Source organism: Micropterus salmoides, unplaced genomic scaffold, assembly GCF_014851395.1.
Source record: "Micropterus salmoides isolate LMB-PRFRI ecotype aquatic unplaced genomic scaffold, ASM1485139v1 Ms_hic_scaffold_3, whole genome shotgun sequence".
Taxonomy (NCBI): domain Eukaryota; kingdom Metazoa; phylum Chordata; class Actinopteri; order Centrarchiformes; family Centrarchidae; genus Micropterus; species Micropterus salmoides.
The window spans coordinates 34433351-34460854 of record NW_024042261.1 but is presented as its reverse complement, the minus strand read 5'-3'; the positions used below and the strand labels follow the sequence as shown (position 1 = coordinate 34460854).

At 39.5% G+C, this 27504-nt stretch overlaps 1 protein-coding gene across 2 annotated transcripts; it reads right to left on the bottom strand.

Moving 5' to 3' along the window:
• eml2 (EMAP like 2) lies at positions 1 to 27504 on the bottom strand. Of its 2 annotated transcripts, XM_038693085.1 has the most exons (22): positions 27483 to 27504; positions 20062 to 20292; positions 19199 to 19316; positions 18671 to 18769; positions 11143 to 11171; positions 10293 to 10422; positions 9649 to 9798; positions 8395 to 8464; positions 8067 to 8177; positions 7839 to 7934; positions 7521 to 7655; positions 7260 to 7359; positions 6720 to 6874; positions 5495 to 5620; positions 5224 to 5355; positions 4986 to 5053; positions 4619 to 4707; positions 4380 to 4477; positions 3919 to 4006; positions 3661 to 3756; positions 2791 to 2921; positions 1 to 1778 (listed from the first exon to the last, which is right to left on the bottom strand). In XM_038693085.1, the coding sequence occupies exons 1-22, from the start codon at positions 27487 to 27489 to the stop codon at positions 1653 to 1655; spliced, it is 2385 nt and encodes a 794-aa protein (XP_038549013.1). In that variant the 5' UTR covers positions 27490 to 27504; the 3' UTR covers positions 1 to 1652. The 2 variants fall into 2 exon arrangements, with proteins under 2 accessions (XP_038549013.1, XP_038549014.1); XM_038693086.1 differs by lacking the exons at positions 18671 to 18769; positions 19199 to 19316; positions 20062 to 20292; positions 27483 to 27504 and adding an exon at positions 16502 to 16635.

The following is a 27504-nucleotide window of genomic DNA, read 5'->3' as shown; positions in this document are numbered from 1 at the left end:
TTTAGGAGTATTTGGGTAAAAACTTTATTAGCAAAACAGAAGGCAAAGCACAGCTCAAGCTCACTTCCACAGCACAGCAAGCCTATATTACCCTTCTGTCAATCGAGATAAGTGCCACAGGAACAATAATAATATCCATCATTGTTAGTTAAATATTTAAATAACACAGACTCGGATATACTGTATAATACATATATTTACTCTATAGACCTTAGCCACATTAACAGCATCTACAGGAGGGCAGCTTCAATCATGCTCATTCTCTTGCATTGTAGCGCCATCTAGTGCCTTCTCAGCACAGTTACAGCAGTAATACAATCAAACACAGTAACCCGGGGGTAGAGGCAAAATGAGAGGCTCTGGACAAAATAGCCACTTTGTACCGTTTACAGCAATCTGCAATTTGGAAATCAGGCCTTGGGATGTAAAAAGTGTAAGTTAACAAGGCAATGGGGTTATAGTAATATTAAAAGGGGGAACAACACTCATTTTAGGAATTCTAAAACAATCTTCCCTTGTCACAGTACATATCAGTTACTTTTTCCAAACATGCATCAGTCTTCCTTAAAGCTACAGGACATATTCACTGACTTTAGAATATCGCATCTTGACATGGTTATATTTTGTTTTACTACATCCTGCACAAGTTTGAAGGTGTATCTCTTTAATTTCTGGCTTTAGCAGAGAGCGGTCCATGAATCCAATATGCTCACTTTGGGTGCAGAAGTTACATGCACAGCCATGTGATTTTGCATGTGTTTAACCTTCGTTATTTCAAATCATGTATATTGCATAACAGGTCACCATTTAGCAAACCAAGCTGCTGTTTTCATAGATATTCAAGTATATTTTTTCTTCATTTTCAAGAACACATTTGTTTCCATGCATTCAGTATGATATGAAATTCTATTAGAAAATGTTTTATTTTGGTCACCACTTAAAGTGAACATCGATTCCGCATTATTTTCTGTCAATCTTACATTCTTGTTGGGTGGTGACACTGTTCTAGTGCAGTCCAATTTACAAAGTCTGTACTGCATTAACCCATTCACACGAAGCAAGCGTCAAGAGTCAGATTTTCATACTTCATGGAAAATTAAAGGAAACCAATAGGTGGTGGGGGTAGTAGGAAAAAATACCATACCAATATTAAACCCCAACATATAATAACTAAAACCCTTACCTAACCCTAAGTGTGAATGCATTCAAACATGGTCAACAAAGCTGATTTGTAATTATGGAGCCAAAACCTGCAAATACATGTGTCCCTTAAAATAGGTGGCATTCTCATTAAAGGGGGTCAAGATAAATACATTTTAGGCACAGTTAGTACTAACGCTAAAATAACAGGTTTAGTGTGTTCATTGATTTTTTGGGAACAGTTAGGATTCACTTCCTGCATGGTAATAAGTATTTTTTCTACATTCTATTACAAACAGCAGGACACTTAATATTCCATTTATTACAGCGATACTCATCCGGTGTGACATCTGTGGGTAGGTCAAGTCATGTGTGGTTTATTTTTTTATTTTCCAGTAGGCACAGAGGAGATACTGCCCCCTGGTGGCAGGAAGATAAAACAGTGAGGACAGGTCCAAGTGGATGCTGGTCCCTGCCTTTGGGAGATTAGAGATTTAGATGGATAGCATTGCCTAGGCCACCACCCACTGCAGGATGCTGGTGTCTTTCCCACCAGTGGAGAACAGGTGAGTGTTGTCATGCAGGAAGGCAACGTTGGTCACGTGACTGCTGTGACCACCATACTGGTGGCTGGGAGCCTGTAAATGTGAACAAGGCAAAAGGTCAGCAGGACCAGCAGTAATTCGTGGCATATAATGATAAACAGACACACACAAAACCCTTCAGATTTATCATATAAGAGAAAACTGTGGGCAACACAGTGATAAGGGGGCTTCAACTAACAATTATTTTCATTGTTGATTATTTTCTCAATTAATGGATTAGTTGTTTGGTCTATAAAATGTTGATCATTGTTTCCCAAAGCCTAAAGATGACGTCCCCAAATGTCTTGTTTTGTCCACGACCCAAAGATATTCAGTTTACTGTTATAGAGGAGTAAAGAGACCAGAACATATTCACATTTAAGAAGCTGGAATCAAATATTTTTTCCCTTTAAAAAAATAAAATTATTACTCAAACCGATAATCAAATTTCTTAGCGATTAAATTTAATAGTTGACAACTAATTGACTAATCGTTGGTGCTCTAGATAATACATTTGACAGAAAAAAAAAAAAAAACAGAAGGTCAGTTTCTGCATTACTATCAGTTTTACATGGAGCACAGCTGTAACTCGCTTGGTTTTAGTCAAAAATTAAAAAAAAGAGAGATACAATTCTACCTTGTAACTATTTACAGCTTTTGAGTTTCTGTGCTAATGGCAGCCAGCTTGTCTGAACGGACAATTAAGTTTACAGCTCCAGTTTAAACGGCTTTGGCTGAAAACCTGAACTTGTAAAAAAATAAATAAACACCTGGTAGAAATTGTGCACATTATAGGTCTATGGCTGACTACTTTGTTTCTGAGCTTTCAGTGAGTCTTAGTGTTCATTAACATGTAATCACAATGTTGGCAGGGAAGAACAGTGTTGCTGCTCAGCTGTGGTGTGAAAGGGCTATGCAGAATAGAGCAAATTTCAAGACAGTGGATGAATAAACTATGAATAGTTGCATGTCATAAATATGTCAAAATAAAAACAGTGTTTATACAAAACACACAGACACCGATGCTGATGTGCTAACAGTGTGTAACTAAGTGAACGTGACTGACCCTTGGCTGAGAGCAGGGGAAGGAGAACAAGCACACTTTGCCAAAGTCATCAGCAGAGGCCAGCAGGGATCCGTCATGTGACCTGCACACGGCGTTGATGTCTGTGCCGTCTGCCCCATCTGGCCAAATTCCTGAGTGACAGACCCAGAAAGAGAGCGAGAGTCAAAAACAGTCAAACATTAGAAATCACTTTGTTTTCTTTCATTTCATGTTTTTCCATGTTTCAGGCTGCAGCAAAATGCACAACGCTGTGCAGTGGTTTGATCAAAAGGTCCATGTGGAACATGGATTTTATTTTGATGTGCTACCTCTGCGTCATCTGCTTAACTCTTCTAGTGGCATCTCTTACCATTGCTATGCCGATGACATGCAGCTTTACTTCTCGGTTAAACCTAATAACCTTACCACCCTACATGACAGCCTAGCTTCTGTTACAAACTGGATGTCACAAAATTATCTCAAAATGGACCAAACTGAGGTCACTGTGATTGGCCCTGATTTTTGTACAAAAAGGAGGTCAGTCTTTATATTGGCCCCCTTACTAACAACAAGCCTCAACGAATCTTGGTATTCTTTTTGACCAACATTTGAACTTTAAACCTCATATCACTAAGCTCATTCAGTCTGGGTTCTTTCAGTTTCAAACCTATATCAGTCAAAAACATGGAATATCGTACATACCCTAATTTTTCTTGTTTAAGCTACTGTAACTCCGACTTTCCTTGCATTACTCAGTCGTCTCTAGCCCGCCTTTAATTGGTGCAAAATGCAAAAGCTAGATGTTACTAGTCATCTGTCCCACATCACCTCAGATCTAGATGATCAAATCACAGATGGATAAAAAAGGTGTCATTAGTTTTATTGACCTACCAAAGGTGTTGAAGCCCAGAGTGCAGGTGTAAGTAGCCCACTCCAGGTTGCGCACTGTGTCCATGTTGGTCACATGTTTACCACTGGATGCCTCCCCTGAAGAAAACAAAATAAAGTTCATCATGCTCTGATGCATGGAACAAGTGAAAATGTCACTTTAACATTTTGTTGTTTTTGTTTTGTTTATATCTTTAAAACAAGAGTGGCTTAAGGGCAAGCTACAAGCTTATGTGAACAGAGACAAGAGGGAGGACCTACAGAAGAGGATCTCGTAGTCTCCTGAGTTAGTGACGAGGTACTGGCTGTCTTTCGACCAGTCCAGATGGGTGATGAAGCTGGAGTGGCCCTGGGGGGGGAAGGGAGGAGTTTATGTTGCTTGAATAAAGATCACACAAGGAATGAGGGTTTCATTTGAAACACTCCATTTAGGGGGAAATGGGATTTCTCAGTCAGTGTGTTTTACTTTTGTTAAAACTGAATTTGGAAGGAGGTCTGATTTCTTGTTATTAATCTAATTCTGGAGGGAAAGGGTTATGCAAGTACTTCAAGTAAAAGTGCCACTTACATTTCACAAACTATAACAAAGTTATTTATCCAATAGTGTAAAAGTGGCTAAAAAAACTGCTATTTTTTTCTTCATTTTAACTATTTTTAAAGCTTTCAGACTACTGAGATGCAAGTTGTGAAAAAGGGTTGTTATTTTAGGAATGTGTACTTACAGTGCATTTCCCCACACGGCTGTACTTTCTGCCATTCTCCGTCACAGCATAGATGTAAACAAAGTTGTCATGGGAAGCAACGGCCAGGAAGTTACCGTCTAAAGGCACAAGAAGCCCAGAGTTAATACAGTACTGAAACATGACAGTTTCTGAGCTGTGTCGCCCCAGCTGCTGTTCACTGTGTCTTGTGTGTGTTTTTATGCATCAGGTTGTGTGACATAAAAAGGGTGATGCTCTACCTGGTGAGTACTTGATGTCAGAAATGATCTCATTGCCATCTGTGTGCATAGAAACAAGATCCCGGGTGTCAGTGTCCAGCACCACCCACCTGCAACACACACAAAAACACGTCAGAAATTCGAGACAAATGCCCATTCTGTATTTTGACCTCAAAAGGAAACCTCTTACCTTATATAATTTTAATGTTAAGTTGACCAAAAAGGAACAAACCACCAAATAAATATAAACTCTAAATGCAGTAATACCGTCTATAGCTTTACGTGGGTTGCTGCTTTAAGAAATACATTAGCTGTCATGTTGCATAATAGTTTGCCGGTTGTGATTGTTATGTTTGCGTTTAGTTTCAGAATTGTAACTGAGGCCGACCTTCCAGTCATGGTCCCCACAGCCAGAACAGCACCACTGGGATGGAAACCAGCAGACCTCGCTGGATCCTGAGGCACAGGAGGAAGCAGAGAAGAGGATGAATTCATTTGTTTAAATAATGACTCTTAATATTGATGAATTGTCTAATCCTCTAATTCTTTGTTCTACTCTAGTACTGTCAGGTCAGTACTCTACAGCCCAATGTTATGATCCTGATATGATGTAATGGTAAAAGAACCTCAATGGTTTTGCTCCAGAGGGGCTGATGAGAGTTGCTGTCCCAGAGGTGAACCTGTTTATCCTGGGCGCAGGTGACAAACTGCTCCATTGAGGGATGGACGTCCAGACCCCACAACTCATCTGTGTGACCCTGTAACACATTATGTTTTTTGTAATACACCCGAGACCGCCGAGTGTCAAGTTCAAATGTGTGCGAGCACCTTTCACTGTAAACAAATGATACTGTGTCCTCTTCTGAAAACAGAAATATGCAAATTGTTTGTGTGTACCTGTACAATAGGAGTTAATGTATCAGGGAAGGCGGCTCTGATGATGGCGTTCTTGGTGGTTCCTACAAAGAGCTCTCCAGGTTTCCCTTCAGCCAAAGCCCGAACAGGACCAAACGCTTCACCCACCTGGATACACGCACACAGCACAGACCGAAAAAAAGCTCACATGTTCCTGTTAAAAGCATCTCACACAATTTACAGAACAAGGTAAAGCTCAAAGACAATGTCCCCTTAAAAGGCCCAAACTATTGTTTTACTATAATCAACTGTAGCCATATTTATAATGGACTTGGACTATAATGAAAAATAGTGTTGTAGTTAAGACCAAGACCAGTTCCCCACATTACATGACACATTTCAGTACTTCTCAAATTGATCTGAAAGATCCACACCCACATTCAAACACTAAGAGCTGAAATCAACGTAAGAATCTTTATTCAACACTTTTTCATGTTTACCATCGTGGGGAGGGGGGGGACAGGCGTTAACGGTAACTCATTTTTAATTAGGGTTATTGGTTGCATTCGAAGCAACACCTTTTACATCCAATCAAAGTTAGGATGTTAAAAACTAAATCAAACAATGCAAAAGCAGTTTATTGATATTCCCAAAGTTATGGGTTTGACCGGTACAAATGCGGTCGAGTCCGAGACCATCAAAAAGTGGTCTTAAGACCGGTCTCGAGTACTACAACACTGATGAAAAACAAAACATTTGGTTTGTGTATTAATTCATCATAATAGAAAACTGTAGGCCTCACTGTATTCTACTAGACTCGCAACTTGATGCTTTCTTACAAGGTACACAGCAATAATGCCTTCATTTCTGTTTGAAAGGTCAAATGTAATGGATAGGTTTTAATGCAACTGTAAGTCTGTTAATAATAAATCACATTTACAATCTCTACAACACCACCTCAATCTTTCAAATATTCTTTTGTGTTATAAATATTTATTTTAATTCTATCCTCCTGGGATTCATGGAACATGGGGTAGCTCCAGGTGGTCCCAATGGAAAAATGATCATTTAAACCCACTGATTGTTAACTCGTAGACATCAGTACACTGAGAGAAGACACAGGATTAAAAACACATTTATGGGTCTCGCTCTAAATACTTAAAATGAGCAGTTGTGGCACAGAAATGTCAACAGGAAACTGATTTGCTCCTCAGGATTATTCTGTCACTGCGTCTTTAATGGACTCATCACCCTTTGGTGCCCTCACCTCCATCTCTGCCTTCTTTTTGTAGCTGTGGTCCCACAGCACCACCTTGCGGTCCTTCCCTCCTCCAGACACCATGGTGCCGTCCTTCAGGACACAAAGAGAAAAAATCCCTCCCTCGTGGGCCCCTGACACCTGCTGGCTGATGCGCGTACCACCTGCCAATCAGAACGCAGAAGAAATCAGAAAATAGTACACCCCGTCTCTGATGGAAGCTTTTATATTTTCAGGCTTTTCTTTAAGTGGGAAAAACAAGTGGAAAAGCTGTACATTCACATCACCTCGTGATGAGCCCACGGAACATTTCAGTTTGAAAGTTGTGATGGAATTAATAACATCTTCTCGCTACATCTTACTTGTGATCCATCACTGGCAAATTGGTTTGATTTTCCTGTATCTTAACAGGTTGCTCTTCAAATATCTAATCACGTTCTTACGTGAACAGAAATGCTGCAATAATGTTTTGATACCTCAGTGAGCATCTCTAAATATTTTACTACTAAAACTATAGTTTGTAATCATTGTGATCCACTTAGATTCTACCTTTGGCCCAGACGTAGATGTTTCCACTGGAGTCTCCTGTGATGGCATCCCCATTCTCAGCAAACGCCACACACAACACATACTTTGGCTTCTCGTGTTTCTAGAGAGAAGAGAGATTTTTGAAAGGCTGTTGTAGTAGACTGCATTTGTTTTAGCTAGCTGAATAAAAAACAAAAAACAGTTTTCACTACAGCTGTAATTACTAATGTTAACTTGAGGTAGGAGGGTATTATGATACATTCATGGAACAGTTGTTCCTACCTCGAACAGGCCCTGTCTCTTGCTGAGAGTGTTGCCCTCAATAGTCCAGAAGTTGATATGAGATTTTCCACAGGTAACAATCAGGTTGGCATCCATGGGATGAAACACAGCAGCCAGTACAGAGTCATTGGAGCACTGCAGAGACAGGAGGAAGATGCAAACATGTTCCTCTAACAGATTAACTTAGTGTTCTGAGAAGAATTATGTTGTCTTTTGTCCATGATGGTAATCCATACAGTTTGTTTAGTTTAGAACCAGGAGATAGTATTAATAATGATACAGCTGTATAAATGTAATCAGGGTCAAGGGTGAGGGTACCTTGACATCAGCCAGTTGCTTCTCCTTCTGCCAGTTCCAGACTGACAGGATGTGATCGTTGGCATCATCCACAGCGCAGAGGAAGGTGCCGCCATTCTGAGAGAAAAACAAAAAAAGACAGTTACATGTATTAACTAGTACTATTTTGTAAATCAGCAGTTAGTACCTGACTGAACTTTGCACAGCGGCAAACCCTCAGTAAACTCTACAGGATGTGAACCTGCTTACCGACTTGGAGAAAGCCAAACAGTTGACTGCTCTGTCGAACACTCCCATCCCGATCACATGGAGCGTGTTGAGGCTCACAGAGTCCCAAACACGAACATGAGGAGCCAGCATCTTAACCGGTGACAGAGAGGAGACAACACTGTTAGACAAACTCATCTGATATGTAGAAACTTAAAACATACATACACCTTTAAAACTTTTTGTTCCATGCAAGTTCATTAAACTTACTCCTCGTGCTCAAATCACATCCTACACAAAAAGTTTTTAAATAGGAATTTTACATCATATGCAATGAACAGTGAAACTCTGTAGGAGGGTGCAGGTGTACCTTTCCATCTTTAGAGTTCCCAGCCACTTGGCCGGTTGCTATGGTAACCATGTCAGGATGCACACTCAGGCTAAGAAGAGAAAGTATAGATTACTACTTTTACACTGCTCATTACTACAAATACACTGCTTCTGTTTTTTTTTGTTTTTTTTTTAAAATGGAACAATGTATAAGAGTCCAGAGGAATAAAAAGTAAATGCCTTACTCTGAAAGTGGAAACACTACAAAGCGTCACAACTAGAGAAATGTTCAGGATTTGCCATCACTTGCGGCTGTTTCCATGACTGTCATAACTTTCTTTTTGGCCTCTGACTTTCATAAACAAGGAAGTTCAAGGAAGTGTCAAACATGTCCATTACTGACACTAAACACCATAAAATGCTAGCATTTTAAAAACATACACTTACAAATTCTGTGATTTAATTTGGAAACTGACCATATTTATTTTATTATAATTGTACTGTCTTTATCACAACAACGTTGTGTTTCTAAAATAAAACTACGTAAAAACTGTAGTAGTTAACACAGGAGCCTCCTCATAGTAAGACAAGGAGGAGAACTCAATATGACGCCGTGGGAGAGGAGAATGCGAGTGTTTCCCTGTAAAAAAATAAATATAAAAAAAATAATTGTTCCCATCATGCCTCAAGGGAGTTTACTTTGTTTACATCCCAGTGGCTCCAGTCACAGAGCTCATTCAGATGTCAGCTAGTAATTAAGTAAACCAACAATCCCATCAATGATAAACACAGTCAGCTGCATGAAGCTACATGGAAACAAAAATGATGAGAGAAACAGAATCTGAGTGGTCTGAAACATTTGGCTCTCTAGGAGTTTGAGGAAGCTTCTTATAAATTGGCCAAACGTGAAAACTTTTAGTTTTAGGTTTGTACGAAATAATTTCAGTACATGGAAGAATTGCATGAATCATTTGACATTTGTTTAAAAGTTGTATCAAACGAGATCAAGTCACTCCTCTGTTTAAATAAATGTTTCCATATCCGGCTGTCAGGTCTACTCTGGGTGCTTCCTGTGCATTATTCTACATGTGTACTGCACACAGTACTTGAGTAGTTAATCTTTCACCACTGTCTTTGATCAAATGCGATAAGTTTACATGCACACAAAAACCAGGGTAAATGGGAGAATCCAGGTTACACAATCTGACAAGTTACTCTACTCTGACCTTAAATATCATACAATACTATTAATATAATACTTGGAAGACAGCTCTAATCAGCCTCCTTTTCTCACCATTTGACATCATCGTTGTGGCCCAGGTAGTGTCTCTGCTGCTGCTCCTCGGTGTTGTACAGCACCACCACAGAGGCATTGAAGTAGACGATCTCACCTGTGGGCAGCAGGTAGAGGTTGGAGCGGCAGTCACGTCCGCGGTAGCCATACCTGGTCCACACTCAAGTTATGGAACAAGATGAATGAAGATGGACAGGACCAGCGAGAGAATATTTGATATACTTATTTTAGACATTTGATGCCCTTTACCAAGGTGACTCATAAGGACTGATGCTTATGTCGCTTTAACAATGTTTAGAATGAGAAACCAAGATTACTACTCAGAATATAAAGGTTACAAGATGTATGAGGGAGAAATTAAAGCTTATGACCTAAAGTTGATTTTACATTCATTGTCAAATTTTATTTAATTAATGGATTACTACAATTATTAAAGTGTCTATCCATCTTTTTTCCCCCCGGGGTTTTCAACATGTAAATCACCCTGAATGTAAAAATAAATTATGTGCATCATTCATCATCAAGTCACCTCATGTAGTATCTTTACCTAACATCTCCCTCAGTTTGAAATCCTCTGATCAAAGCAGATCATCATTCATTAATTTCTCCATTTCTCAGTTTCCCTCTCCCAGTCTGAAGGATACACCCACTGCAGCTTGAGCTTGCGGTCAGGTAGCGCCACCTTCTGGTCAAGGCTGTAGCTCCCCCTCTGCTGATCTGGAACATGCATGGTGACAGGACGACCTCGGAGGAACATCCTTACGTAGCCGTCCTCTAGAGGGAAAGAAAATTATGGTTGGAAGGTTTTTAAAAAAAAACAAAAAACAACCAAATTCTCAACAAATGGCAAGAATTCTGGCTTCTTGAAGTGTAAAATCCTACATATTCTAAAGTAAAGAATATGCTCAAATCCTACCAATACATACTGACTACAGTCAAAGGTATCCTGTGTAATTGTGAACTTCATTCACTAGGTTTCCTTTAAATTCTGACATTTGCTATTGTGTCCTGGAAAATTGCTGTCTCCAGTAAAACCAGAGGTAATAGAAAACAGAGGGAAACATTTGGTCTTCGTTAGTTGCAATGATCAGAAGCCATTTACAGACAGAACATGGCTCTGCAAAGCCAATCCTTCAGTATCCTTTAATCAATATGGATGCTTTAGAAAATAAAAACTAGCCTCAGATGTTTATGGTTCCTCATGTCATCATTTTGAACACTTTAAGCAATAACAATCATGTCTTTACTACTAATTTAGTAGCTTCATAAGTTACTGCTTCCTGGGCTCTTGAGTAATTATAATGGATGTTCAATATTTCCATATTTAATCCTTCAAGAGTACTTCAAGGACTTCTAAATGCTAATTGAGTTTCTCACATCAGAGGTTGCTCATCCTCTTTACAACCAATTAGAATGTGACAGTAATGGAAGGATAAGACATCAATGCAGCCTTAAAAGTAGACACTAAGATTTATACAGGGTAAAACTCTTTACCTGCATTGAGGGTGCATTCTTTGGATTTGCTGAAACAGAAAAAAAAATAAGAATCAATGAAATGTCTTCTGTGAATATTGTTATGCAGCATAAGGTGATTCAGGGTCTGTCTATCATCTTAAATGGAAAAAACCAGCACCAGCAACACATCAAACAGTACACAAACGCCCAAGACTTTGTTCCATAACATCAGGCTCTCTTATAAAAGATTTATTTCTTGCTCTACAGGCTGCAACCCTGACCGCTCAGTTTCACATTAACTGGACAACAGGGATCTCTGTGGAAGGGGAGCAGAACACAGAGTCAGCAAAAAACACACAGCCCATGCATCATATGATCAAGACTTGGAAGAAGGCTCTTATCCTCCTGCAATTCTTGTTTGAGATGATGGACTAGCTGCTTGGAAACTGTTTTCATGTACGCATTACATATTAACTGGAATGTTCAGCATACACCAAAATAAAGTAAAAAGTAAAGTAGAAGACCTTTATTGTGTCTGTTGATACTGTGCCAACATATTGCATATTCCTTAATATATTTCCTCCTCATGGCAAAAAAAGTCCCAGGTGTGGTCTGTTGTGTGTACTGTCCAGTGTGGGATGGGTACCTAAAGGCAACATGATTCAAGACACAGCTCTGTTAACCTTTGATGAATAGAGAAACTGAATAAAAGCGCCAAGTCTTTCATGTGAACCTGTACACAGGTTGGTAAAGAGAACAGGTGCTCTTGATCGAGTCAGCAGACACAAAGCAAACAGAAAAGTCCTATTATCTGTGTACGAATGTGACACCATCAGTTAAACACACAATGAATGTAGTGCTCAGCCACACAATGTGACAGGGAGGATCAGAGGATAGAGTAGAGAGAAGTGAGATGGAGAATCAAGCATGTTACCAAAGGTCACATAGAAAAGCAAAATGGTATTTATATGAAAAAGTTGGATAACTGTTAATTTAAAGTGACAACCAGTGAGTCCGCTACTTTTCCAAAACTCCATAAAAAAAAAACCTGTCAATCAAAACCTGTAGCTGCCTCATCTATTTACAGCAGCTGTAGCTGTTCCTGAATCAGCTGTCTGTCAACCAATCAAAACTGCCCACTGAGCATTTCACAGCATGCTGACCACAACTTAACCTGTCAGGATGCTGTCAACCAATCAGATCATTAGGGATGCTGAACTGCCGCCTCAGCTGACAGGTGAATATCCCTGTGGCAACAGCAGTAAAAGTAAGGCTTGATAAGGGAATTTGAGGGCTTGTCTCGTCCTGCTCAGCAACAGGAGAGTCCGGAAAGATATGTTTGACTTTCCTGAGTGTCTGGAAGCAGACACAGGAAGGGTGAAGAGAAAACTCAGCACTTTGAGTACAACGGCAGTGACTTGGAAATTTGTCTTAGGTGCACAGGTTCTAAATTCAGAAACAATTAGGAATGTAAAAGTATGCACTGACAACATAGACCAAATTTACAAGACGCAAAAATAGCATTTATTTACAAATTATGTAGTACAAAAGTGACTTGAAGAAAGTGGCAAAAACATGTTTTACGGTCAGTGCAATATCAAACTGTAAAAAGGTGAAATAACAATTATATATAGACAGGTGACAAAGAGAGAAACTAGAATAAATGAATGGCCAAACATAAGAAAACCAAATGCCATATATGAAATAATAAACTATGGATACTATGCATGGTAAAATGACAAAGAATAGATGCTACTTCAGGCAGTAAACTGAAACTTATAGGCACCCTGGGCTACGAGCACTGTTTCTTTTATTGTGCATGCGCACAAGAATGCACAATAATAAAAAAATAAAAATAAAAAAAAGGACTCAACAGGACAACTTCAAGCACCGGGATGAACCACGTGTCTGCTTTTCCTGACATTTGTTTAACAGGGAGTTACCTGAGAAAAGCCTCACAGCACTGAGACATCTCAGTGTCTCTCTGAGCTTGTCAGGTCATGTCAAGTGAATTCCCCCCCCCCATAAAGTCGGTTTGCCACAATATGTTTTACAATAATTATTATTAAATGAAAAGACCAGAGCTTGGATGTATGTTTGAACATAAAGCATCTGAAGAAGATGAAAAGACAGACTGCAGAGTAAACAGGCGACTGATCTAAGGACCTGACTTGTGTTGTCTTTCTAGGCAGCTGGAGGTTGACCAGGCAGGGTGTCGGCTCTTGAAAATAACCACATAAAGGCCTGTTTGTCTCTTCAAGTGTGCGTTTGTTTGTGAGTGAGTGTGTGTATGCGTTGTCTGCCAGAAAGATGAGGTGTGGCCCAGTTCTAGCCAATGAGAGAACAAGATTGATTCAGAGTCAGTAATTTGTGCACAGCATGCTGGGTAACTGGCAGCCGGACAGGGCAAATAACTGTGGATGTAAAACCCATGCGGCTGCAGTCCCGGTCACCAGGTTTCCAGGGAGGGAATGCACAAACAGAGCATTCATTAACGTGCAGCACTGAGTGAATTGTTTTTGCCTGCCTGCACTTTGAAAACACAGTTGGTTCTTCTTAGAACCAGAGGGGACTAATGAGTGGCAAAGACCCTTTAGGATTCCTGAGAAATCCAGCATTATGTCATTGTTTTGTGGAAGTGCTAAGATCCAAGAAGTCTTTGTAGAGATTTTAGAGTTTTTTTTAAACTTTTCTCAGTGTAGTCTGAAGAGGCCCAGACATTAGCTTGAGCTCTGCTCATGGACAGTGACATAGCTATGCAGGCGATTAGAACAGCCTTCAACCAATATAGTAATTTATGTGCTCTCCTTCTCTAAAATATAAGAGAACAAAGTACCCATCTTTCTATCTATCAGACATAAATGTGAACGCTTCCTGCAGCTCAGCTTTGTAAAAGCATAGCAGGTGTCAGATTTGACCAAAACAAATTCTTCTGAATAAATCTGGGGGGTAAGAAACAGGTCAGACAATTACTAAATGTTGATTAAGTTAGGTTTCCAATTTTTAAAATTGAGGCGTTGAATTGGTGCTCAGTTTAAAATCCAAAATCCAGGGCAGCTTGCTGTCCTAATCTAAACCACTCACTGATCTGTCTGTTTTGCAGCTGCTGGGCTGGAAGCGACAGGAGTGTTTTATTGAAAAGGAGACTGCAAGATTTAGGATCTTTTTCAGTTATGACTTTTTGACTGTCCGTGTGCCTGACCACAGTCTTTATAATCTTTGTAATCTTGTGTTAGCTGGTTTGTTTATCATACTTTGAAGGTTGTAAATTTGATTAAACATGGTCATTTTAGTGCCCAATGTGCATCATATTGACAACTGAAAACATATTTGTATTAATGCTAGCTGGTCTGCAATGTTATAATGCATAAATACAATCAAATATTGTGCAACTAGTGTGCTGCACAATTTTATTTATCAAGCCCTCAGCTGACTTATGAAATACAGTGACGAGGAATCGCTAGTAACCATATCCTGTAATTTTTATAAGTAAAGGGAATGTGCTTAATCCAGCTGTGAGAAACTGCAGCAATGGATGCGGGGATAAACTGGATGTTGTAGTCTGAGTGATGGGTCGTAGCCGCCTGAACTGTGGGAGCAGTGGTAATGGTCAAGTTTGCGTCCATTTCCTGGTCCATTATGACTGAAGTACTGCAGTGGTTCAGTTAATGGACACAAATGCATCTCATGAGCTTCAGCTTTCTGTACCATGAAACAGAGTGAACGCGATATAAATCTTTTCCTTATTACTTGTGTTTGCATTAATCCAGGCCTGAATGGCAAAACTGAAATTTGTACGATGACCTTAGATTTAAATAAAATAAATAAATTTAAAAAAAAAAACCACACATTACCCTTTACTTAAAATTACATGAAAAAGAAAGGCAGAATTAGTGACTACTGTTAACTGGTTTATTGCGGCAAAACCTGGTTTTAGTGGTTGAAAATGCTTCTCTGCAATCAGCTACACGGTCAATATGTTGCATGTTAAGCAGGACGTTCAATCAATGTTATCACAAGCTGAGAAGAATCAGTAATCAGTCTCACATCCTCCCGTCTGTGATCGCAACACTGCAGGGCATTTCAAATTTTTGGGGATATTCTACAGGTTTCAGAAACTTGTTAATTAATTAAAATCCCTTTGAATGACATTTAAATTAATGTTAGGTGCAACTCACCACGCAAGGCAGTGTGTGCAAACAAAATTAAAGAAGGTGATGTGAAGCAGTTTGCTCCACATAAGCATATGCATTATTCTCATTTATTTTTTGGTGAACTTCATTCTGTAATATAAAAAGCATAAGCTCTGTCCCATCTGCTGCCAGAATCAATCAGATTTAACAGATCAGTTAACTGGCAGAACTGCTGAGCACACTGTGACTAGTCTGTCACTTCATATTCACTCATTTGTGTGTGAGGGTTTCAAAACCCAGACAGAAATGTAACTTGTTTGTTTCAACCATCATTAGAAGCCCGGAGATAAAAGAACAACTAATGACACTGCAAAATGTGCATAAATTAGTTCAATATGGGACATAATCAAACCTCTTCTTAGGTAAGAGATCCACTTCACATCTATAAAACCACTTAACAAATTACAGTTTCCATTAGTCAGATTAAAGCTTTTTGAGCTCATGAACAATGTGAATCATCTGAAAGCTTTTAAAATGAACAGCAAGTTTCATATAATACAACTCACTTGTTCCTTCCTATTACACTATTAAAACTATAACTAACTCCAAAAATGACAGAATTATATATTTTTTTGTTTTCATCAGACACGCCTTCTGCCATTTGATCCATGGTCCGCTAACAAAACCGGCTCTTGTTTGTATTGTATTTATGTTACTTAGCTGCAGCCCCTCCCCAAAGCCACCCACAGCCCTGCGGATGGGAAACCTAGTGCATCAAACGGTTTGCGTGACAAGAGTTTCATAGAACACCACAACTTCCCCAGGCTGTCGTGCAACGGGACCCAAGAAAACTGACTGAAAATAACCAAAAACATAAGGTAGTGTTTGTGTAACCTGAATGCATTCCACAAACTAAACTGCATTTCATTGTGCAACCTATAATTTATTCAAATATTAATCAAACAACAAATGAGGGACTAGCTGGGTGTGACACAAAAATACTTTTACATTTTTTCCCCCCTGAAAGTCATGTAGACTTTAAAAGCACTATACATATTTTAAAAATAACTGTTACCATCTAGCAGTCCAAAGACTAAAGCTCCAAGCTTTCATTCACAACATAACTTAAAGACATTTACTTTATTTTTGTGGTATAAATCCATAAAAGCATAAAATCTTCTCTTCCAAAAAGTAAATCTTCTGTGCTCACAGTCTCCCGCTCTCTCTGTTAATAACGGACTGTCCATTGTAAAGCAACTAGTTACCTGGTAGATCTCTTCATGGCTGCAAGGTTTCCGTAGAGGAACAGTCAACAGTGGTGAGCAGACAAAGTGGTTCCTGCCTTGTCCAACAGCAACACAGGACTTCCTCCTTCACTCAGCAAACCTTTAGCTCAGCCTGAAGGCCCCATTATCCAATCAGAACGCATTTCCTGACCGTGCGGACCCATCCCCTCTGCCCGGTAACCACACCCCTTTAACCAAGAACTGTTTGAAATCTGATCCGTCAGCAGAAAGACAGGGAAAACAGAGAGAGGGGAGAGGAAAGGACAGTATAGGAGAGGGGATGAGAGAAAAGGAAAAGAAAAAGAGAGGAAATGAAAGAAAAGGAAAAAAGGGAAGAAGAAAACTATGGAGAGGAGAGGAAATGGAAGGAAACTAGAGAAGAGGTGGGAAGAGGAGCGCAAACGAGTGGACAGGAAAAGGAAAAGAGAAGCAGAAAGGAAGGAAGGAAGGAAGTTTTACTGTTCAAGAGAGAGAAAGAGCCCACATGAGAAGCAGCACAAACAGGAGTAGAGGGGATGAAAAATGAAGAAAAGAAAGACATGGTGTAATGACAGGCAGACTGATGAAAAGAAAAACAAGAACAATGAAAAAAGTGTGTATAACCAATGATAAAGTTCCTCAGTTTGTTTACTGATGCCACATGGTCCGTGTGTTGTGCGACACGTGGATACTTCAGTGTCTATCAGGCTCAGATCTGTGGCATTGCAAAGACCAACAGCATGTTAACTGCAAGACGTAATTCATAGTGACATTCCAGATTCAGGCGAACAGGAAATGCTGACTGTGGAAGTGTAACAGTGACAGATGATGATGGGACACATCAGACGACACCAATGACGATGAGGTTGTGCAGAATCTGTGTCTCTCTCTCTATCCTCTTAAAAACACAGTCTGAATAATTGAAGCCTCTAACACATCCTGAGTGTTCTTTAAACTTCAGAAATGCTAAACCATCACTTCTCAGAGTCCCAGCAGCTCCCACACTGAGGGCTGTACATGTGAAATTCCTTCATCAAAATCAGATGCAGATGTTTATTAGACTGGGTTGCACAACCAGTTGGTCCTTTTTCAATTGCCATACAGCACAATCTCTCTTTTTATTCAATATTAAGGTATTAAGTATACTTAAGTATAAGGATATACAAAAATCTTTTTGTAAAAGGCAAGTCAGCTGGTTGCCTTGGGAATGCTTGACTTTCACAGTGATAAAGCGCACAGTGAAAGGTTTAAAGACACTGCACCTACTGTCATGATACCTAAAGAAAAGTGTAATCTAGCAATTTCTTTCAATTTTCTGCCAATCATGAAGGCATACTTATCAATTTAATAAAGAGACAGTAAATACTGTGCATTTATTTAAGTTCAAGTAACAGAGCAGCTTTTGAAACAACAAAAAAGTACTTGTATACTTGTTTTGACCAGATTGCTGCAGCTCATTTGTTTAGTTAACATCACAACTTTATGGGCTGGTTCCATATCAAACAAACTACAGTTTGACTACAGTAAGAATTCACAATTGTAAATGCCTTTTCTTAATACCAGTATCTTAATTACTTCATCCATCCATTTTCAATACCTACTTATCAGGGTCATGTGGGGATGGAGACTATACCAGCATGCATTGTAACACACCCTGGACAGCGTGCTAGTGTATTAAACATATTCAATAATATGATATCTGAAATATGGATATTTAAACTCTAATATCTAAAATTACTTTTAAGTTAGTCTTGCTCTAACCGAACACTCACTATCTTTCTTTCTGCCAAGCACAAAATGTGTTCAGACTGACTGTGATCAGACTGTGTGACAGTCTAGAAGAGAGAGTAGAAAGGTAAGACAGCTCATGACAACAATCCCGAGTAACCCACTGAACTCCTCCACTCCTCCCTGACGACCCAGGATACACAAACATGTTCTCTGAGCTTGTTAGAGACAAAAAGAGGACTTAGTTTTTTGAGAGTTTTCAAGGCAACATAGGATATAGTATCAGCGTTTTCTCTGTTACATCTACCTTTGTCTAAAATTTGACTGATGGTGTTTTTTCTAGAATCACAGAGTAGTAAGACATGTCCCAGATATAAGGACATGTTCACAAATTTAGAAACACAGTGTTTAATTTACACCATCTCTGGACAAGGCCGTTACCTTTTGCCTCCAGAGGAGCTGGAGGAGGTGGTTCGACTCCGACTCTCTGCTCCCAGCTCTCTCCTCACCAGGGTGAGACGCTCTGTGGACATACTCTTCCTGAAGACAAGGAGAGGAGAGGAGAGGAGATAAAAGAGGAGAGGACGCTTAAGAGAAATCGGTATGTTCTGACATTGGATACGCAGCATTGTTTTAATGTTGCCGGCTAAAACCAGGCCTGGGTCATGCTGCTCATCTGCTGCAAATCATGTAAAATTAAAATGACTCAAATCAGTCATCAGATTTCAGCTCTTTGTGAAGACAAGGCTAAACAGACATACAAAATTAAAATAAATATAAACATGTGCAAATAAATAAATACACTGATACTTTTCAGCTTCAGTTTCTTTTTGTAGGATTCACAAAATTGTGTCACCACCATTACTAGTTTGGCTCTTTGCATCTCCCTTCTGAAATTAAGTGTAAATGTTAGAATAATAAAAAATCTAAATCTAATCTAAAAATCTTTTTCTTTAGCATTGTTTATACCTCTTAATGGACTGTAGCACCTCCTTCTTTGGAGAGGAAGGGGAAGAGAAGAGGCGTTTCTGTTGAACGTAGCCGTTACTCAGAGGTCTGGAGGGGAGAGCCTGCAGGAGCTGACGCACTGATAGATAAAACATCATCATTAGCTTCAGCAAAAGAGGAATTGATAGATGTTAACAATTTCATAAAAACATAAAATAAATAAAAGGTATAGCCCAGTGTCAAAACAAAATCTGAGACTATCACTTTGTACTGTATGTGAGTTAATGTTGTCCCCATACTATGTGACAGCAGGTGCAGTAATAACTTGTTGTGTTATAGATCCATGTCACTGAGGACAAATCCTCAAGATTTTGTGTCTTTGACATTGAAGGTCTGAGTCTGACGCTGCAGATGTAGTGGTTGACCTGTCCTCAGTTTTGTATGAAAGGCCACCTACAACTTTCAGAGCATAGTTTTGGTGAGCCATTTCCACTGGTGACAATGGGGAATAAAATGACAGCATAATCTCATAAGGTGCAGTGTTGACAGAAGAGCAGCTGTAGCAATACAGTTATTTATTCCCCATTTTGACAAAGCAACAATAACAACAATAACGTTGTTAACATTCAACAACAGCTCCTATGACGGTTTGACAGCAGGGCAGTGACTAACGCTCATGGGACATGTTGTCAGTGAATGCTTGCTCAAATGTTCCTCTCAATCACAGTGGTACACAAGCATTTATCTTAGAATATGAACGTAAAAACAGCAAGAACGTGTTTCAGCTTAACAGAAATACAGAAATAAAAAAAATGATGACTGATGAGAAAACTAACTAACTAAGAAAGGGTGCAGGCCTTTAGCTCTCTTTTTACCTTACTTACCCTTGGTTGCTGGTGCAGAAGCTGTGGTGGCCAGAGATCTCCTGCCAGCAGCATGGACACCTCCTGGTTGCATCCCTAGACTCTGCTCTTCGCAGTAGCCCAGACGACGCAGGGCGTCAGCCAGAGCGGCTTTCAGCAGTTGGATCTCATCCTCCTGCAGCTGCAGCTTCTGCTCCAAGTGGGAAACCCTGTCCTCCATGTCCATGTTACTGCTGGCTGACACCGTGTCATCTGAACAGGAAGAGAGATGGTTTTAGTTTAGATTTAGGTTACTGGGACTTAAAGCTCACACCGCAGTTCACACAAGGTCAGAATGGCCAGCTCACATGAAGAGTGGAAACTACTACTATTTTTAACTTCATTATTAATAAAAACACACTGTGTTGACTACTACAACTTAGCATCAGTGTATAACCCAATACAGCACAGACAGGGAATTCAGAAAGGTCTTAGGTTAAACCTAATTACATCCTGTAGGAGTCAAGTGCAGTACAACACAGATTAAAGTAAGCAAGTTAGTACTTCATTCAAAACCATAATCACATGCAGCTTTGAACACTATCAGTAGAAAAAGACACAGTTCAGCCCACAATGTTTGACAAATAAGCAACTTGGAGAGAAGGGATTATGAAGCTGTGGCTGTGCATCAGAGGGAGTGTAAGAGACTCATTTATTTAGAAATAAACACTAACAGCTGCTTAAGGTGAGTGTTATGGATATCTGCTACTGCTGCTTTGTGGGTCAATGGTTTTGAGTTTCTCAGGGGGCATACAGGAAACTTGACTGGTTTTAATAATTTAGACTCTGTATGTGAGTGTGAGTCAGAGAAGGAAAACAACACCAGATACTAGGTTGTGTAGTTGTTTTTTGGACAGCCTGAGAGAGAAGAAAAAAAGAAAGACAAATGGAGACAGTTGCCTACAGGGAGAAAAAGCTTTGTCCTCTTCATTAAATTGTCACACATTAAGATCTAAAAGGTTCCTAGTGCTTAACTAAGGATACGGCCACTTGCAAAACTTTCCGAAAGAGTCAACGATCACTGTACTCATCAGCTGCTGTTGACTGACCCTCACACCCGCTATTCATTGAACTCTTTCCAGCCTAATCGCCCACCACCCTCCACGATGACATCACCAGAGACCAGCTAGATTATCGAAGGCAAACTGCCCAGTGAGGATTATTAATCTGTGGCCCACATTAACAGATTACAACCTGATAGAGTCAAAAACAAGTTTCTGATTGGATAGAACATCTTGACTCATGTGTCCTAAATTCTTTTATTTAAGTCCTAAACCCTGTGCCTTCTCTGTCATGAAGCTAGCTCTGAAACAACCATACCTCCATGATCAGAAATAATGATAATTTAAAAAAATAAATAAATAAACCTTACATACTAATACAATACAATTAAAAAAACAAAACAAAAAAAAAAAAACAGACTTCACCTTACATACTAATACAAGGTATCTTCTGCTTATGCCCTGAAAATCAATATTGACAGCATGCAATCATTTAGGCTTGAATATCTAAAACCATATACTTTGTAAGTACAGGCTGCTTTCTTCTGATAAGTCTCCATTTTTACAAAAAATGGGATTCCTATCCATTTTCTGTTTTAAATTTCCTCACACCTGCTGGCTTTATATTCTCAAGGGAATTTAAAATGGAAGCAGTAAACATCAACTACACAAAGAATATACCTTAAATTATGTGTTACTTTCTTTACACATCCATTTGTTCAGTTTGCTAATTAATTCTTTATTCAAAAGCCTGCTGTATCTCAGCGGTATCTGCTGCCAAGATGATGTGGGTCAATATTGTTCATAAAAACCACCAAATTTAAAGCACCAAATCCTGTAATAAAATAACTACAGTATCATTAACTGCTAAACATATCAGTATCAGCATTCAACACCTGTTTTTTGTTGAAGACTTCAAAAAAGATAAAACATGTTAGTTCTATCACTGAATGAGACAAAAGGCTAAAACAAACGTAACGCACTAAAATATATTCTATATCTACCATGAACTTCCTCATCCTCATTATTTTTAATGCAAATGTCACACTCATGTGTACACCATTCACTACAGCAGGAGCCAATACAATGCTCCCAAAACGCATGAGTTCAGTGCTGTTAGCTGAGCCGGGCGACACTGTATCACATCTTTTAGTCAAATGGGGCAGGAAGAGGCCATAAGGAAAAAGCTTCAGATTTACATACAGAAATCAATCTTATGGGAGATTTGCATAGCAGAAGTGCCCGATGGCCCAGCAGCATAATGTCAGATTATACCACAAGCCTTTGTCATTGTTTCTCTTCTTAAATAACATCTCTAAAAACATTCAGCTAATTCATCTGATGTAGTAAGATAAGACTGGACTATCCAAATGACATTTGCCTTTAGTAGAATATAAAAAATCAGCCACTTGTCAAACAATAATAATAATTAATATAATTGTTGGTATGGCTCTGTTCTGGGATCTCCCTGCCCATCGACAGGCCTACGTGGAAAGCCATGTGCCCTTACCAAAAGTCAAGTTGGGATAATAACTGAACTGAAAAAGATGAGGAGGAGAGAGCACCTCCCCACCCCTCCATGTGCCTACGTGGAAAAGCCAAAAGGTAGGGAGAGTGCCTCCCTGTATAAACTTCAGGAAACAATAAACTGGACGATAAGTCCAAAATTAAAAAAAAAATAATAATAATTATTCAAGGGAGAATATTTTTTGTAACACAGCCTACAAAATAAAACCCATCCCTACTTCCTTCACCCCTCCCAAACAAATAATAAAAAAGAAATTTAAAAAAGAAAATAAAAACAATTGCCTCTCCTGGCTCCCTTACAGTCAAGATGGCCACGAAGATAACAAAAAACGTGATTTATTTATCTCGTAACATGCTTAAACAGGTGGTATTATGCTCATTTTCAGGTTCAAAATCCTATTTAGAGGTTGTACTACAACAGGTTTACATGGTTTAATTTTCAAAAGACACTTTTTTTTTTTTTCCCCCTCATACTGCACATTTCTGCAGCTCCTCTTTTCACCCTGTGTTGAAGGCTTCGTTTCAGCTGTGGAGTGATACATCTTGTCTCTAAATGATCTTTGTTGGGAGTTGCACATGTGCAGTTCCTAGTTAAGGACTAGTAGCCAATCAGAAGCAGAGAAGGGTGGGTCAGCCAAAAGACGGTAAACAGCTTCGGTTCAGCTGTAGGCTACATGGACTGGAGCAAGAGTTTCAGAGTGGTGAGTTATTAATCTGTAACAAAAGTATTTTTCATCCATAAAGTTTTAACTGAGCTCTGTCTCTACATCACAGTAACAACTTTATGTCCACTGCATGCCTGGAGGGTAGCTAGTGTTTGGAAGGGAGAGGAGCTGTGCTGCGGCTAAGTGCTTTTCCACCGGTGTTTTTAAGGGCGTGTCGGAGTAGCCGCTTGGCGAGCGTTATATTTACATTTATTCATTTAGCTTTTATCGCTTTTATCCAAAGCAACTTACAATTGCTATACATGTCAGAGGTCGCACGCCTCTGGAGCAACTAGGGGTTAAGTGTCTTGCTTAGGGACACAATGGTGGATGTCTCACAGTGGGAATCGAACCGATCACCAATCTTATCTATGCGCCATCACCACCCCGCACATGAGGCACATTTAGCTTTCATCCCTGTGTTGTCACAAGGATGAAAGGGAAGCAGCTGGACTACAAACGAGCTGTTTTCAGGCAGTTCAGAGCAGTGTTTTCTGTGGGAGATGGGAACTCCCTTTGGGCTGGACTTTGGGCTTTTTCACTTTGCAAACCTGTTACACAAAAAGATATATAACTCAATAAAGGAGAGGGAAAAAGCCAAAAAGCATAATACCACCTCTTTAACTTTAGTGGAGCATAACATTTTGGATATGGAATAAATCTGCAGATGCTCTGGTTCCGATTGCTGGTAATACCCTTTACTGTTGTAACACATCGTAAAATAGCGAATACTGCTGAAAAAATTTAAGTCTAAGCTTTACAATAGGCTCAGCCAATGCATTTAAAAAAAAAAAAAATGTAAATCACCATACCTCGAGTGGTCCTTACACTCATCATCATTAGAGTCTAAGGTCTGTGTCAGTCAATGATCCATTTGAAAATTAAAACTCAGATAAATGGAAATTGGCTTTTCATAATTCATTTACATTAAATATTATTCGCATGGATGATTTGTATGGTAAAATGATGAAAAAAGGTGAAATTCCACAAATAAAATATTCCAGCAAATCTCTTTTTATTGTCCTATGTTAGCTACTCACATAGATAATACCGAGAAACCATCATAGTCAGTCATAGTAATTCAAGAGCAATCCAACTCTCATTTGTGTTTTTTGACATTACTTTTTGTAGAAAAATCTCTCTTTCTTATAATGGAATACTGGTGAAATTGAAAAAACAAGCACAGCTTTGGGCCTGCAAATAATTAAAACAAACTGAATCACTGCGCAAAAGAGACAGAAACAAGAATCATAGGTTATAATTGAGGTAGGAGAGGACAGATTGCAGGTGGGAGGAGAAAGGAACAGAAAAAGGACTCAGAGTGAGAGAAAGATATGGGAGTAGAGAGAAGAATGATTAATGTTTAACTAGATATGGCAATAATTTTTTATCTAAACTGCTGTGTTAGATACACCGAACTGAACAGAGAAACGGAAAGAAAAAACGAGTGAGGAGGAAACAGGGTGATAGCTACAGAGATCAAATCTGATCTAGAAGAGACAGTTTTAAAGACTAGTTCCTGCAGTGTGTTTATACACTTATTAAAAAGAATGTACATACTGTATAGTGAGAGGGTTACCTCTATTATTATGCGTTTTAAGTTGCATTGTGAGGTAATCTGTGCATAAAGTACAATAATTCTCACTAAATATTCAGATGCTACACTACAAAATGGCCCTATTAGTTCACTTCACAGAACAATTATGGACTAAAAGTCTATAGCGACCATAGACTTTGATCATACACAAATAAAAAAACAATGGGGAGACATCTTCAACAGTTTGCCCCAAGGGTGGCGCCAGAGAAAAGGTGATAGTCAAGAGTTTATCCTGTGTGCCATGCGAAGACATGAGCTTGTCAGTCTGAGATGTCAGCCGGAGGCTGCGCTACAAAAGCGTTTAATGTGATGGAACGCAGCGATCAATCAGTGACAAGTGATATGAATAGCAAATAAAAATGTACAGAGAAGTGTTAAATGATACCAGAAGATGAAACCAACGGAAAGCCAAGCTTGTGGTGATGAACCTGCAACAGTGAAGAACATGCCTGACACCTCAGCTGGCATGCTCTTCTCTTTCTTTGTGTGTTGCTTGCGTGTTTGGCTGCAAGCAGAACCATACAAATCGTAATTTTTTTGCTGCGATATGGTTACAAAAAGTATCGATTGAAGCACTGGTTTGACTGGAGACGTTTCGATTCTACTCAATACTGGGCTGTTGCGGTCGATACCATCCGCTGATATTCTACATTTTAACATGTTTAACTCGGTTGTATGTAATGTTTATTCATTGCTTGATAAGTTACATGTATATACTGTATGTCTTTGGTGCAATGCTGCTGACACTGAGCTGAGCCTTTAACCATGCTGTACTGAAAATAAATCCACCTGTTCTGGTCATGTGGTCATTAAAGTGAAGTAAAGTGATTGGATGAACCGCACTTTTGAGATCTCCCCAAAATGGCTCAATGATATTAAGGTCAGGAGACCCTGATGGCCTCTCCAGAACCTTCACCTTTTTCTGCAGTAACCACTGTAGGGTATACTTGGCCTTGTGTTTTGGGTCATTATCATGCTGGAAAGTCCAAATGCGTCCCATGTGCAGCTTCCGTGCAGGAGAATGCAAATTGTCTGCCAGTATTTTCTGATAACATGCTGCATTCATCTTGCCATCAATTTTCACAAGATTCCCTGTGCCTTTAGAGCTCACACGCCCCCAAAACATCAGTGAGCCACCACCATGCTTCACAGTGGGGATGGTATTCTGTTCACTATAGGCCTTTTTGACCCCTCTCCAAACATAGCGCTTATGGTTGTGACCATAAAGCTCTACTCTGTCACTCGTCACTCCAAATTAAAGTGTGCCAGAAGCTGTGAGGCGTGTCCAGGTGTTTTCGGGCATATTGTAACCGGGCTTTTTTGTGGCTTTGGCGCAGTAAAGGCTTCTTTCTAGGGAACTCATCCATGCACCTCATTTTTGTTCAAGTATTATCGAATTGTTCTCCTTTCAACAACCACACCATCTTTTTCCAGAGCAGCCTGTTTATCTCCTCACGTTACCTGTGGTTTTTTCCTTTGTATCCTGAACAATTCTTCTCACAGTTTTGGTTGAAAGCTTTCTCGGTCTACCTGACCTTGGCTTTGTATCGAGAGATCCTCGAATTTTCCACTTCTTAATAAGTGACTGAACAGTACTGACTGGTATTTGCAAGGTTTTGGATAACTTTTTATATCCTTTTCCATCTTTATAAAGTTCCAATACCTTGTTACGCAGGTTTTTCAACAGTCAGTGCATCCATGTGAGTGATAACAAACTCAGTGACTATTAATAAACAGACACTAATTGCAATTTACAAAGCCACAGGTGTGGGAAATTAACCTTTAATTGCCATTTTTAACCTGTGTGTGTCTGTAACAACAAAATAACTGTCTTTGAATCAAAGACAGTTATTTTGCATGATGAGTCATATTTTCAAAATCAATGCCACTATTTCTAAATTTCTGCCAGAGTATGCAAACTTATGAGCACAACTGTAACTAGTAAACATGTTAAATGTTATATGCTGAAGAGCGAAGGGTGCATACCAAGAGAGGAGATAAAAGAGAAGAGCAAACAAAGACGGATCAGCAGGGTTCACCTTCATCCCCTCCACTGTCAGGACACCTGTTTAAAAACACTGCAGAGGCTGCTACTTTTCAATTTGCCCTTGAATTATCACACTCACACACACACACACACTCACACACATTCAGTGACAGACAGACACACACCATAACAAAGGTTACACCTCAGTGGGATTCCATTACTCTCCCTATAAATCAGAGGCCGCATCTATTTGATATTCAGCAGACGAGATCACACATTTTACATTACAAGCTCAGACCAGGAAGGAGGAAGAAGCAAATGAGGAGTTGGTAGTAAGGTAGTAAAAAAAAAGAGAATGAGAGGAGAGTGACGGAAAGAAATGGACGATTAAATGCAGAGGCGGGTGGGCTGTGTGTGTGTGTGTGCGCGTGTGTGTGTGTGTGTGTGTGTGTGTGTGTGATGCTGCCAGAGACGGACACTGGCAGAGAGAGACAACTGGATACGCAGGGCTGTAAGAAATATTGAAGGCTGCTGAAATATTCATGGTGCATTGAAGTGATGATGAAGGTGGAGCTCGTCTCGCCTACCTGCCATCGTGCCACGCTGAGC

Bases quoted from the DNA above. Each gene is read 5' to 3' on its own strand.
- eml2 (XM_038693085.1), bottom strand. The intron at 5,356-5,494 runs GTACACACAAAC...AATGTGTTACAG, and splicing joins CATTAACTCCTATTGTACAG to GGTCACACAGATGAGTTGTG. The intron at 4,478-4,618 runs GTAGAGCATCAC...TTGTGCCTTTAG, and splicing joins TGACATCAAGTACTCACCAG to ACGGTAACTTCCTGGCCGTT.